This window comes from Trachymyrmex cornetzi, unplaced genomic scaffold (assembly GCF_001594075.2).
Source record: "Trachymyrmex cornetzi isolate Tcor2-1 unplaced genomic scaffold, Tcor1.1 scaffold11, whole genome shotgun sequence".
Lineage (NCBI taxonomy): Eukaryota > Metazoa > Arthropoda > Insecta > Hymenoptera > Formicidae > Trachymyrmex > Trachymyrmex cornetzi.
Window position 1 is genome coordinate 572926 of NW_017295653.1, and position 14151 is coordinate 587076.

At 39.1% G+C, this 14151-nt stretch overlaps 2 protein-coding genes across 2 annotated transcripts in view; one reads left to right on the forward strand and one right to left on the reverse strand.

Moving 5' to 3' along the window:
* The window catches only part of fuss (SKI family transcriptional corepressor fussel), a 64687-nt gene extending 52720 nt beyond the window's left edge, over positions 1 to 11967 (reverse strand). The window contains 1 exon segment of the mRNA XM_018508847.1: positions 11742 to 11967. Within this exon segment, the coding sequence (XP_018364349.1) occupies positions 11742 to 11967 (226 nt within the window).
* A 477-nt stretch (positions 11968 to 12444) lies between these two features.
* Positions 12445 to 13827, forward strand: fd102C (forkhead domain 102C). Its single transcript, XM_018509347.1, has one exon. The coding sequence runs from the start codon at positions 12445 to 12447 to the stop codon at positions 13696 to 13698; it is 1254 nt and encodes a 417-aa protein (XP_018364849.1). The 3' UTR covers positions 13699 to 13827.
* The last annotated feature ends 324 nt before the right edge of the window (positions 13828 to 14151 follow it).

The following is a 14151-nucleotide window of genomic DNA, read 5'->3' on the forward strand; positions in this document are numbered from 1 at the left end:
TACATAACGAGCATATTGCTTACAAAATAACAGATCGTAGAATTTCTATTTACGTTTAGAGATTGCATAGGGATTTAGTATTCACAATCGATTTTTGCAAAGTTATTATAACACATATTTTCATGATTATTAAGGTCTTGGGGCGAGAAGCATCATGGCACTCTCGAGGCGAACGTGTGTTATTATTAGGAACTGTCTCGAGCGGACAATGGTTTCGAGCAATCTGAAACAGAGATACGATTATGGGCGGCTGTCGTAATAAGTGTTCGAGTGTTTTCGTAGGCCTGCCGAATACCGAGTACAATGAAGCCTCGAACGCGAAGCGAAACGGTCCCGGTGTGTTAGGCATCCCGTATATCTCTCGTTGGAAAATAACAATTTCGTGCCGTAGCGAGCTTCACAATTGCCCACCTTGTTCGACGACGAATCTTTGATAGCGTTATTAAACGATTACCATAATTACTACAATAATTACGGTTCGCTGGATACGCCTCAAACACGCGATTAACACTGCGCGAACTCTGTAAATGCGCACGTGTCATTCAGAATTTTATCAGATTTTACGCTCAGAGAGTCGCATTGATGTCCTAATTCGAGGACTGAATAATAGGACTGTTAAGTATCGTTTGTGTAAATTATCTAAAAACCGTATTTCAAATATGCAAAAGTCGCAAATTTAATTTTATTGTAATTACAAAATTTGTAATTTAAATTAGAAAAAAAAATTATAATCACATAATTTAGCAAATTGACGTTATTTGTCGTCATTTTGACATGAAAATGACATTAAAGATGTCATTCTGACATAAAAATGACAATAAATGACAGTTTGCTACCTAGGAAATTGAGAAACAAGAAAGGTCGATACTTTGACGATACAACAATTTACATTATTTTCTTTTATCATTGCCAGACGAGAAAGCCACTATAATCATTTTTATGTCAGAATGACATCTTTAATGTCATTTTCATGTCAAAATGACGACAAATAACGTCAATTTGCTAAATTATGTGATTATAATTTTTTTTTCTAATTTAAATTACAAATTTTGTAATGCGCTAAAACAGTGTTAAATTTTAATGCAGAAATATAACAAAAAGAATATATTTATAATTGCAATTAAATTATATTCAATAAGTAATAAAAGGAGCCTGACACAATGTTAGTACAATTAAAAAAATTGTATTGAAATTACAAATATTACATAATAAAAATTATATTCACTTTATGACAAATTTCTTACTCAAGGAAAAGAAAGAGAGAGAGTTGTAAGATTTAAAAAATAGACTCCCTCCCTTTAAAGATTGATATAATGTATATTTTTGTTTATACTTTTGTTTTAATTAAACATAAAGAGAGGCTAAAATACAAACTATCAGGTAATATTATAATCATTTGATCTACGTAGAGTCCAATAAGAGGTCAAATATCATCAGGTATCGTCGATGATAACCAATCACAGATAAGCTCTGATACGACAAGAAGCGTATTACATGGCGCATACGCGTATGCGTGCGTACGAGTCTGTGCCGCACCCCGTGATCGGGCTTAACCAACCGCTTAAGCACTTCGCACGAACGACAAAAGGGTTTCATCCCCGAGAGTCCCGAACGCTAATAGATTGCGCAAATGCTCTTTGCGGGAACGACATCCGAACACTACCCGACAGGCGGCAATGGCGGCCGGGGGCCTGAAATATTCATCCGAAGCTACCGCGACATTTGGACGGTATAACCTTGACGATGCCGTGGGCTTTGATCTCGTATTCTCGATCGCCGATAGCCGCGCGTATCAAAGGGCTCGATAAGCCTTTCCGCGCCACCCCGCTCTCTCCATGTTAATCCATCCACGAGAAGCGCGTGGATCTATATTTCGGGAACGAAAAACAAATCGTTCCTCCCGCAAAGCCTAAATACCTGTTACGAAATAGAAATATCGTAACAATTTATTGATTAATTATCAATAAATGACTGTTACACCTATGTTTAGCCCATGTATACAAAAATATAATATAATTATATATAACCGTTATATATAATTATATTTTTGTATACATGGGTTAAACATAGATATATACGTTATATTATAATAACGTATATATATCATTGCACTCCAAAAATAACACTACTAAAAAATTTAGTTTTTGGAGTTATGTTGTTACTTTAAAGTGGTGTTACTTTTAAAGTAAGGGAGCGATATATTGAAGTAAAGGAGTGCACTTTTTTTAAAACTTTACTGTGTGTATATAAATATTTTTTTATATTTCAAGGATGTCATTATTTATTTAAATAAAATAAAATATAATCAGAAGAGCTACGAGCCGAACCAAAACAAATTTTAATGTACATATGATATAGTTGACATTAAGTAAAATAAAAGTAAAAACAAAATAAAAATATGTCTACATCAAACTAACGTTTCGACCATCCTCAGGTCATTTTCAAAGTTATAAACAAGTATGTATATAAAAGCAGTTGACTACAATAGATTAATAAAAGATCACTAATTATAGAAATATAATGAAAATTATTAAAAATACACCTTGTTTAGGCCCTGATTTCAATTATATATAGTCGATTGAAGGTAGATCCTGGATTTACGCCAAAATCATATATATCGCTGAGTATCTAACAATGAATAGATGTAGTTATCAAAAAATAAATCCTGGATATACGTCATGGTTTGATTATAAGTTTTAGTTTGATGTAGACATTATTTTATTTTTACTTTTATTTTACTTAATGTCAACTACATATATCATATGTACATTAAAATTTGTTTTGGTTTGGCTCATAGCTCTTCTGATTATATTTTATTTTATTTGAATTATTTCAGCCTTTCTTTATTATGTATTATTTATTTACTAATTATACTTATACCTACTAAATATAATCATAATTCTTTAATTTAATTGTGGTAAATAAGCAATATACTGTTGGAAATATACTGTTGGGTATAAAAAAAATATTTATGTTTCCCGAGTAACGGAAAAAATCTTTGAGAGTTAATCCCACTAATTCGTTAGTAAATCGTACACAAAACGCCATGACAAAGACCTTTGTGGTCCCTGTAAAAAGAGCCAACTGGCCCGTTCATTATCTCGAGAGCGGCGATCAATCGGTGAGAAGAAACCCTTTATGCGAGATCGAAATAGTGATGGGCCGTGCGAAGGAAGGGCCGAGAGGAAAGTGACCGGTTCCCTTTCGATGGACGAAGCCTCCCTTCCCTCATCCACGCCCATTCCGGGGCCTCACAACAATGGCCATCACGTCGCGACAAAAGCTAAACACCCAAAATATTGGCGAAAATCCCGGTATTCTGTCGCGGTCGGTAAGTGGGTTAAAATGCGGGGGTACCGGGCCCCACTGAACATCTCTCTCGGATTTAATCTATCCTGCTTGGTCCATGTAATCTTGTTACACGGCCAAACGGTCACATTTCTCGCGATCCCTCAATCGTAGAAACGCTCGTCGTAATCGAAAGAGAAAGCTCGCACTTCTCTCTCTTCTTCGAGATCATAAACGTTTCCGCTCCAATTGCCCTTTTATTCCACTCTCTCGGAATTACGCGTCTTTCTCTGCGCAGAAGAGGGACAACGAAAGCGCCAACGCCTCTCGACAGCGAGCGACGGCTCGTGCGGCTCACCCCGAAGAGCGAAGTCCGGTGCGCCTCGTTAGGTGTGAAGGGCCGCGCGGCTGTAAACACAAATGGCACCCCGCCGCGAGTCTTCGTCGCTACTTTCGCTACCCTCTCGAGTGGCAGTTCGTCGTTCAGTGCACTGTCGAGAGCACTCTTTATAGGCACCACTCGTCAATCCGGCATCTCGAATAGTCATCGATGGTAAATCGCGTTGCTGAACAATGTTTTCAAAAGTGGGCTCTGCAAAGTATATCATTGCGCATTTAGGGCTGGATAATTTGTTAATTGGTGTATTTAAAATCTTATATTTATTGAAAGTTACTATGATAATAAGATTTATATTTCTTATAAGAAGTGAAAATTTAAAAAGATATATCGAGTGACAGTAAAAACTCTTCAAATAACACAATAAAAAGTTTAAAATATTGGTATATATTTTAGGCAATTTTATGAACAGTTTTTTTTTTAGATTTTTAAGTTGGATATTTAATTATTACTTTTTCACGTAAACATGAATATACTACATGCAAATATTTAAATAATAAAATTATTCAGTTAATATAAAAGAAAGTTTTTTTAAAATAATAGTTATATCGCACAAACATTACTAGCTTCAAAATATATTTTTTAAATAAAAAAAGAAGTTTCTTAATCTCCCATTCTCAGAACATTCTGAATTGACTTTGTTAACTTTATCTGGATGAAAACTTAACACAAAGAAATGTTTCCTGTACATTACTCAATTTATATTCAATAAATATTTAAAACATTATACATTTGTCGAATTTATATATATATATAAAAAAAAGACAAAAATTCCTAATTTTACTCTGAAATTGTAAGCATGGCTCGATGTCGGCGGCCGTTGACGGCGCAGGAAAACAGCGGCGCGTTACTTATCACGGCTCGGTTGCGCTCGAAAAAAGCAAGAGAGCCCTGGAAATCTTGCTATGAGAAACATGCCGGAGTCCAATGGGAGCTGCGCTTTCTGAGAGTTTATAAATTATGAATATTTAAGAGCAGACACATACAGGAGAGCGCGTTCTACGTGGAACGTCCTCAGCCCGTCCATTGTCGACGTTCGTCGTCGTCGTCGTCGTCGTCGTCGTCGTTGTCATCGTCGTCGTCGGGCATCGGGTTATTTTCCCGGTCTCCGGTGCAATAACGTCGCGCAACGTAAAAGGGGTGCTTAGGAAACAGGCCGGTACACGACGCTAAAACGGCAGCATCCCTTTGAGACGAGCGTCAAAGCTAATGGACCCCACTCTCTTTGCCGCGGCACGCTGCTCTCTTCTCGTCTCTCTATAGCTCGCTATCTACCGGTTACTCTACCTACACAATCACGCTACCAACACACCAACACCGACGGTACTTGCCGCACCTTCGGCCATCCTCCCCCGCGCCATTCCCTCGCGTTCATCCCCCTGCTCGTCCTCCTATCTTTTACTCTTTCCTTTGCCTTGTGTTACAAAAGCAGGTCGCGAGGGGGTGGTTGAAGCACCGACGATGTTTAGTACCAGTTGATTGCAAGCTCGTTAGAATATGCATAAAGCATCGTTGTTAAATGCCCTTTCTCTTGCGCCGCGGCGGAGAATTTAATGGATACACGCGCGACTCCGTAATGGCTGGCAGCCCCGGAAGTGTTTGCCAAGTTTGCGCTATTTGCTAAACGGCTCGCTCGTAGGAATAGTTAACGATCGTACGAATTGTACATACCCGATGAGCGGTATATATTCCACCATCGCATTTCAATATTTCTAGTTTACTGAGACAGAGTTTCGCTAATGTTCTTGTTACCCTATTCCAGTTCTATTTAAAGTTTTTAAATACCTGTTCAACTACATTCTTGTCATATGTGGAGGTTTTTATCAGGAAATAAAGTTACGTACATATGTTATACATACATAATAAATAAATATTAGTACTTAAATACTCAATTTATATATACTATAATATTAGTAATATTTAATAACTCAATAATAATATTTAATAATATAAGAGAATGTTACTTAAAAATTTTTGTAATTGAGACGAACTGATACAAATGTATTTATCTATCTAAAATTTAGTGATTGGATTAAATTCTAGTGAGATATCGGGATCTGATTTGTTCAATCAGTCGTTGCAAGCATAAATATATACACAGGCAGGAGTTTGAAAACCGATTAGCAGTGTATTCCGAAGCATCAAAACCATCGGATACCTCGTGCCGTGCTCCAACGCGAAACTCCGAACAGGCTTCGAACTTGCCGGTCGCTTTCCACCGCGACATTTATTAACTTTGCCAACGGGGAAACTGCTGTGAGTTTCCGTTGGATTACACGGCGAATTAGGCAAGCCGGGATTAACGTTACCTAATTTTCGCTTAGTTTCCATTCCTCTGATATACGAAACGGAAAATACGAAAAATCGATTGTTAAATTTGGAGAGGATTTTCAAGAGCGTCTTTTTTTAACAGAATAAAATATATAACTAATTGTGAGTAAAAACTGATTATAAGAAAACTAAGATTTCAATGGTATCGAAAATCTATAACCAGTAGTATACTAATTCGCTACTGATAATCGACATATTCCTTCTACTAATTGTAGTAAATATGAGCACTCTTTACTGTAGATATAATAGCGATATACCGTTTCGATATACTGTCATTCAAAACACTATTTTTAGCAACTTCAATATAGACACGGTATCAAAAATCTACCGGCAATATATACTCGCTCGATATATTTCTTTTGCCATTTTCAATACGGATATGGTACTGAAACTCTATAACTGGATCAATGCTTCTCTTCAATGCCGATCCACACATTGGGTTAGTACTATAACATTGTTTTTTTAATGCTGGTCCACTACAGAGCCAGAACTGAAATTCGAAACCCATTTTTTGGTACAAGATTGTTACCTCGCCAGTATTCAATAGTACTGGTCTATAAATATATCAAATTTCCATTTGAACAATTATATGTACACGAAATACAGAGAATTATTTTTATTACATATTATTTATGTTAATTTCATGAGAGAGTAAAAGATTAGATATTTATAACACTATGTAATCTTTCTTTTCTTTTTTATTTATTTATTGTACGTATCACGTCTTGGATTTCTTCGCTTCTTTGTTAAATTATTACTTTCTAATCTGTCACGGGAATTCGCTGTATTTTGAAATGAAGAACGCACAATGCGTAACGATTGCGCGACAGAGGTTTGCTAGCTCCAATTTTTGACAAGATAGAGAGGATCGAGGAAGATGTCCTCGGATGTGAGGACGCGGAGGGAAATCGGAGAAGCTGTCAACGGAGCGCCATGCATCTGCCACTTACCCGCGCCACCGCCCTCGATTGCGGATCTCGGGGTGTACCTTTTTTCCCACAATATGACGCACCACTTCGTCACAATTATCGCCATTATTCAGGCGCGAGGAGAGTGAGGGAGCGAAAGAGAGAGCGAGAGAGAGAGGGGGGGGAGAGAGAGAGAGAGAGAGAGAGTATTTTACGCGCAAGCCACACGTACAATGGCCCAATATATCTATACACCGTATCGACTGCATCTTCACACACAGACACCATCACCTATGGACGTGACCCGGGGTCGTTGCGGCCACCACTCGAAATCGATCGATTCTTCCCTCGATCGTTCGTTTTATTGTGTTTTGACAGCGATGGCGAGCTCTGGTTTCGCGCAACCACCTTCGATCGGCTTTTAACATCTCGCGCAGTCGTAGCCGTTCGCTGAGAGATTGATCTTATCTTTCGACGCTCGGAATTTGTGCCCCGGCACGAATTCGAGAGTATCTTTACTCTGCCACCTCCCTCGTCGCCGACGTCGCTACTCATTGCCTTCCCTTTTGGCTTCTTCGGTTTCCTTTTGGTAGCACAACGATCATATCTGATCGGACCGGATATAAAGTTACGTGCTCGTTCTCCGGGTCCTGTTTCGCGCAAGCACAAATACGGTTCCTGGTTATTTCGAGGAGGAGCCTCCTTTGAAAGGCAACGTTTTATCGCGCCTATCTACACGCGATTTTCACTGTTGCCGATAATGCAATGCCCCGGCTACGTAGATCCGGGTGGTCCATCGTGGCGCGAAAAAGCGCGCAAAGTGGATTATACGGGAAAATTGCATCTTTTTACACGACGCGATATTCGCGCAAATTTGCCGTTAAATGCGGCTCTAAGAGCCGTACTTACGTTCAAAACGTGCTCCGTTGAATTTATTTATTTACGCGCACGCGCGATTGCTTAGAAACAAGTACGTATAATTAGCATAATTATTTCTAAATAGAATTATACACTATACATATGTATATGATACATATAAGATATTCTTTCTCGATTAAAACTTTAAATATTATATTAAATCTTGTATATTAAATTTAACGCTACACTAATAACTTTACGTTAGTGCACTTTTATTACAAACTGAAGCTGAGAGATACTTTTCTTGTAAAAAATATGATGTGTTAATAATTGTATGTATTAATAATATTAACTCTAAGTTGTTGAAAAAATTTTTGATAACTAAAGAAATGTACTATTTTTAAAAATTAGTTTTCTACACAATTCGTATAACTTTCTTCCCAATTATCTAGATACAAAAGATATAATTCGAAAAAATATTGTAATTGCAATTCAAAGAAAATTTTAAAGAATTCCGTATTAATTATGTGGAAAATTGGGTCCTGGTAAAATAAATTAGTTTTTACGTATAATGTAGCTTATAATCTAATTAAGTAAGAGAAATCATATTTTCGATCAAAGAGGATCTCACAGTGCTTAAATATTTCGAATCCAAGCTGAGGCAGTGTTATATTTTTCGCAATAAATTATTCACAGTTTTTAAGATTTTTTTATTAAACATCAAAGATTGAAAGATTAAAACTATTAAAAGACTGTAAAAGATTTCGGTGTGCGATTTGCAGATTATATATAAATTAACACTATAAATATTTAAGCACTAAGATTTTCTTTGACCGAAAATAAAATTTCTTTTACTTAATTAAATTTATTCTCATCGATCCCCAATTCCTTATTATAGTATAGCTTATTATGTGGTGAATAAAAGTTATCTTAGACACAAGTTTAACAATTAACGGATAATTTTTTATTATAGCGTATCAAAAGTGCTTTGCGAGCACAAGTTTTACACTTTTGATACACCAAGCTCAAAAACTATCCAGTATGAAGCCCTGCAGTGTCTATACATCTTTTGTTCATCACATCATAAGCTACAACGTATGTGAAAACTAATTTATTTCACTGGAATCCAATTTCCCATATAATTATAGTAGAAAGTCCTTTCTGTAGTTGTATACGTTGTGACTGCTAACGAAATACATTGTCTGTCAAGTTTCCGACGATAAAACTACAATAATACGCGTCATCACCCAACGTAAAAGCCGTACAATTGTGTCTGTACCGAGGACTCGAGCGTGTGCTTTCGCTGGCAGACAACGATATCGTTATCTGCAGCCGTTGCACGTACGGGATCTACCGGGTGGTGTAACTCCACCAACGGAACGTTTACATACTGCGCCGATACGCAACATTGTATTTCCGTTGCTAGCAGCGAGGTTTGGGCATACATAACAGAATCGCGAATAACTGCAACGGGGAATAGCAGGACGAGGAAGGGAAAGAGGGATCACAGATACTGGTTGCGAATTCGGGGAGGAGAGGGAATGGTGGACTGTTATTTGCAACGAGACGCAACAATTGCAATCCGAGCCGATCACGCGCACGTCGCGCGTCCCCCGAACCCGGTTGAAGTAAACGCCATATTGCTGTGTCGACCCACCCCGCGTTACCCCTCGCCGCTTCCTGCACGATTGAAAATAATGTTTTTGTGCAAGCCGAAACGGCAGATATGAAACCAGCATGGCGGATGCTTACAAATAGTTGCGGGGCGGTGACTACGTATAACGGGGCAACCCGGGCGCCTTTATCGCGCCTTTGTCCACGAATCGCGCCACGCGGGCCGAAAGGATTCTTTCACGGGCAAGAGCGAGTGAGGGTCGCGGATCTAAAAACGGAGGGGCGCCAACGGAAGTTTCCGATCCACCCGTTCTTTCTCTCCCTTGTACCCTCTACGCGACATCTTTCAAGTGATAGAGATCCGATTTCAGATCGTTGAAAAATCTAATTGTGCACTGGAAAAAAATTACTAAATTTTATTAAATATTTGTTCGAATAGCACTAACGAAATATTTACTTACATACACTGAGAAAAAAATGCTGTTGATTCAATTAAAGTCTATGTTACAGACTGTCACTAACATAAGTAATTAATTCATGTATATTTTTATTGGCATAAAGGCTTGATTATTGAAATAATAATTTATGCCTTTATGTCAATAAAAATATACATGAATTGATCACTTATGTTAGTGACAGCCCGTAATATAAACTTTAATTGAATCAACAGCATTTTTTCTCAGTGTAGTAAATAAATATTTATTTAAAATAAAAAAATTATATTCAAATTAAATAAATATTATACTTAAATAAAATAAAATAAATAAATAAATGTTTACATTTAGTAAATATTTCGTTAGAACTATTCGAACAAATGTTAAATAAAATTCAGTAAACTTTTTTTCACTGTGAATAGTATAAGTCAACGAATAAATTTGCACGGTTATGTCAAAACATTTATTTAAATAACTAGTTGATTTATTTTTAGTTTTTAGATTCAGATTTAGATTTTCAGGCAGTGTTATTGCTGATATCAATTCTTTTGATTGTGCAGCTTCGTGTATTGCGTCTTATTCTACTACTGTATCATTTTTATTTACGTTACTAAACGTTAATAAAGTTGTCATTATGATTATTATTAGTTTGTATATTAAATATTCATTGGTTTAACAATTATTTTAACATTTATCCAGATATTTTAAGATAAAAAATCTAAGATTAGATAAAAAATCCGTAACTGCGCGATGGATGCAAAAGTCAGCCATCTTAAATCACAATTGCTTCTTAAGAAACTTATGTAACTTGTTAATTTATCATTAACACGAGTTGAATATTATACCTAGTTATCTGTAATTATAGATAAATGAGCTATTCAGTAATATTAATTCTTTCAGCGATATATAAATTTCAACTTTGGCTAATATCGTTCAATTATAATGTTAAAGATTAAACTTAAAACAATTCTTAGTAAGTGATCGTGAAAATTCTTTATTATATTAAACAATTAGATATGCATTTTTTGTATAAATGATTGAATGATGTACAAGCATGAGATATCAAATATATTTTAACTTATTTTCTTCATTAAAAAATTTTTTAATAAAGTAATATATACATTTATTTAATGAGGAAAACAAATAAAAAAATATAAAATGTAAGACTACAAATAATATAATTATTAATTATAATAATTAAAAAAAATCTCTTAAAAAAAATTTCTCGATTGTATTTTATTTTATTATTTGTGCTTTTTATTTGTGCGCCTAAATAATAAAATTTTTCATTTTTGTTTATTTTATAAAAATTAAGATAATATATTTTAATTACTATTTTAATTATTTTATTAAGATAGTATTATTTTAATTATTATTTTTAGGTAAAACAACTTTAAAAAATACACAATCTATTTTATTCTTCGCTAATAAATTGGTAATTAATGTGTTTACTTTCTAACTATATAAAGTCTTTTTTAAAAGATATGTCCTCTGTAGACGCGAATATTTTTTGCACTCACTGTATAAGAGTCCACAAGAATACATTAGATACATTACTTGAAATCTTTATCGTAAATCAAAATCACAATCCGCACAAGCATCAGAATCTTAGATAAGACCACTCAATCTCGAAAGACTGTCTCAATCTTCGTGGATTCCATGACGACGAAGCTCACGAAGCAGCACGCACAAAGCAAGAGGAAGAGAGCGAGAGAGAGAGAGAGAGAGAGAGAGAGAGAGAGAAAGCGGATGCCATTTCCGAAACTCACGGTACAGCACGCGCTCTGAAAACGGGAAACACGCATCGATCGTCTCTCAACTCCCCGGTCCAGGATCGGCTATGATATCGAGCTATGTTAGGCTACGTAGAGATAAGAGAGCGGCGACGTGGTGCGGCGACGACGGCCGCACCATCATCAAGGCCGTCACCATCTCCACTACCACCATCGGTGGCCAGATTACGCCGGCCAGGATCAATATCGCAACGTCGTAGGCGTGACGATCGGTGGTGGGTTCCATTTTCGTCCGACCCTCCGCTCTTCCATTGGACGACGTTCCGACATTCAGGTTTTCTCTGCCACACCGGGCCCCGCGCAGGATCTCGTCGACCAGATACACTCGCTGGTCCCCACTCCATGTCGAATGCCGAGTGTTCCCCGTATGATGGGCGGTCTCCGTTTACGCGACCGCGCACTAAGCGGAACGAAAAACCCGTCCGCTAGGCAGTCACACTCCGTCGAGGATCGTAAATCATGAACAGTCCACTGCTCGGTACGCATCGTAACAAACAGGGTGAAAACTGTCGGAAAACAGGGACTGCCGCGATTGTCGGCGGCGCGACGTCGCCACCCCCGGAGCGATAATTTACGACTCCGACATTAGGAGTCCCGCGCGTATCGGGACGGTAATCAGGTGGCGAGTACAGTGCGCGGGAAAGTGCTCGGGATTTCGATTTTCTCCGATGTCGGTTCTCCAATCCAACAATTCCATGACCACGTAGTCCAACGCGGAAAACCGTCGCTGACCGCGATCGCGACGAATCTCCTCCGTGGAGAGGACGATCAGTGGTGTCCTCGGCCAGGACCAAGTATCGGTGTCGAGTCGGCTGATCATCATGTGTAGCAACGAGAGTCCGCCGCCAGCGAAGGAGCCGTTGGCCGTTGGCTTGGGTAATCCGATGGCCAGCTTTCTCCCGGGTCTCGAGCATTATCGGCTGCACCTGTACCATTACGCGATGGCGGAAAGATTGCGGCTGGCGCAGCAGATACAGCATCCCGGTGTAGCTCATCCGCCTTCGGGGGCGCCGACGGCTCATCTGGGTATAGGCCCGGGATTCCCGGCGCCACTGCCGTTGTATCCGGCGGCCGCCGCGGCGGCTGGTTACCCTGGTCGATTGGCACTGTCCATGGCACTGTTGCATCCGCATCATCAACGGATACCAGAGGAACCGAAACCCCAGCACAGTTATATTGGCTTGATCGCCATGGCGATACTGTCATCGCCGGAGAAGAAGCTCGTACTGTCCGACATCTACCAGCATATCCTTGAGCACTACCCTTATTTCCGCACCCGTGGCCCTGGTTGGCGCAACTCTATCCGACACAATCTCTCGCTGAACGATTGCTTTGTTAAGTCTGGCAGAAGCGCCAATGGCAAGGGTCACTACTGGGCGATCCATCCGGCGAACCTGGAGGATTTCCGGCGCGGTGACTTCCGTCGGCGCAAAGCTCAGCGCAAAGTACGACGGCACATGGGCCTAGCGGTGGACGAGGAACCAGATAGTCCAAGTCCACCGCCTTTACCCGCTACTCCACCGCCTCCGACGGCTCTTGGTCCTTCGGTAGCTTCGCAGCAGATATCCACGTTGTGGACGCCACATCATCACCACCATCAACAGCAGCAACAGCAGCAGCAACAGCAACAAAGTCCCTTCCAGAGCCAGTCCCTTCGACAATCGTCTTTCCAGCCGAGGAAGCGACAGTTCGACGTGGCGTCACTCTTGGCACCGGACGATCAGCAGCAGATCGAGGCGGATGTTCTCGGGCCGGCCAAGTCGCGCAGGTTCAGCTGCAGCGAGGATGAACTGCACGATTTGCCGGAGGCCGATCAGGACGACGAGGACGTCGATGTCGATGTAGTCGCTGACGCGAACGCCTTACCGTCGCCAAGCACGCCGCCGTCGGCCAGTCCGGATATACCCAAGGTCGTGTCTCCGGCCGCTCATTGGAATCATCAGAGTGTGCAAAGCGGCGGTCAACAGCAGCAACAACAGCAGCAGCAACAGCTGTCGGCTGTACACCTTCATAATCATCTGCATGTCAGGAACTACTACATCCCGACTAACTCCGCCGGCGGGTCCAGCGTCTAATGGAGGGCTCGGAAGAAGCCGGTCGGTTCGCGCGACAGGTAGCTGCTCGTGTCTGTCGAGTGTCCACGATCCCTCTTTCTTTTTTCACCGCGTGATTTCGAAAATTTTTTTCGGATATTTCACACAACGTATCTCCAACTCGTATCACGTTGTTTTAAAAAGCAAAATTATTTGGCAGAAATAACTACTTTTTAATAAAAGTCTCGTTAATCTAACGTTATTAAGTAAACAAACGAGAGTTTTTTTTTTAATGAAAGAAGCTAGATCAATATTAGGGGAAAATGCGATATAAATGACAAAATCCTTTTCAAATTAAGCTTTAACAGAATTCTAACTAAGAGTTGCAACATTAAAAAGTGAAAAATTGCCGAATAGAATTGTTTCATTTAATAAATAAATAAGCGTTAACGAATTAACAAACGATGTGTTTACTTGGCTTTAAATTGGAAAGAA

Excerpts from the sequence above, each read along its gene's own strand:
- fd102C (XM_018509347.1), top strand. The coding sequence starts at position 12,445 with ATGTGTAGCAACGAGAGTCCGCCGCCAGCGAAGGAGCCGTTGGCCGTT.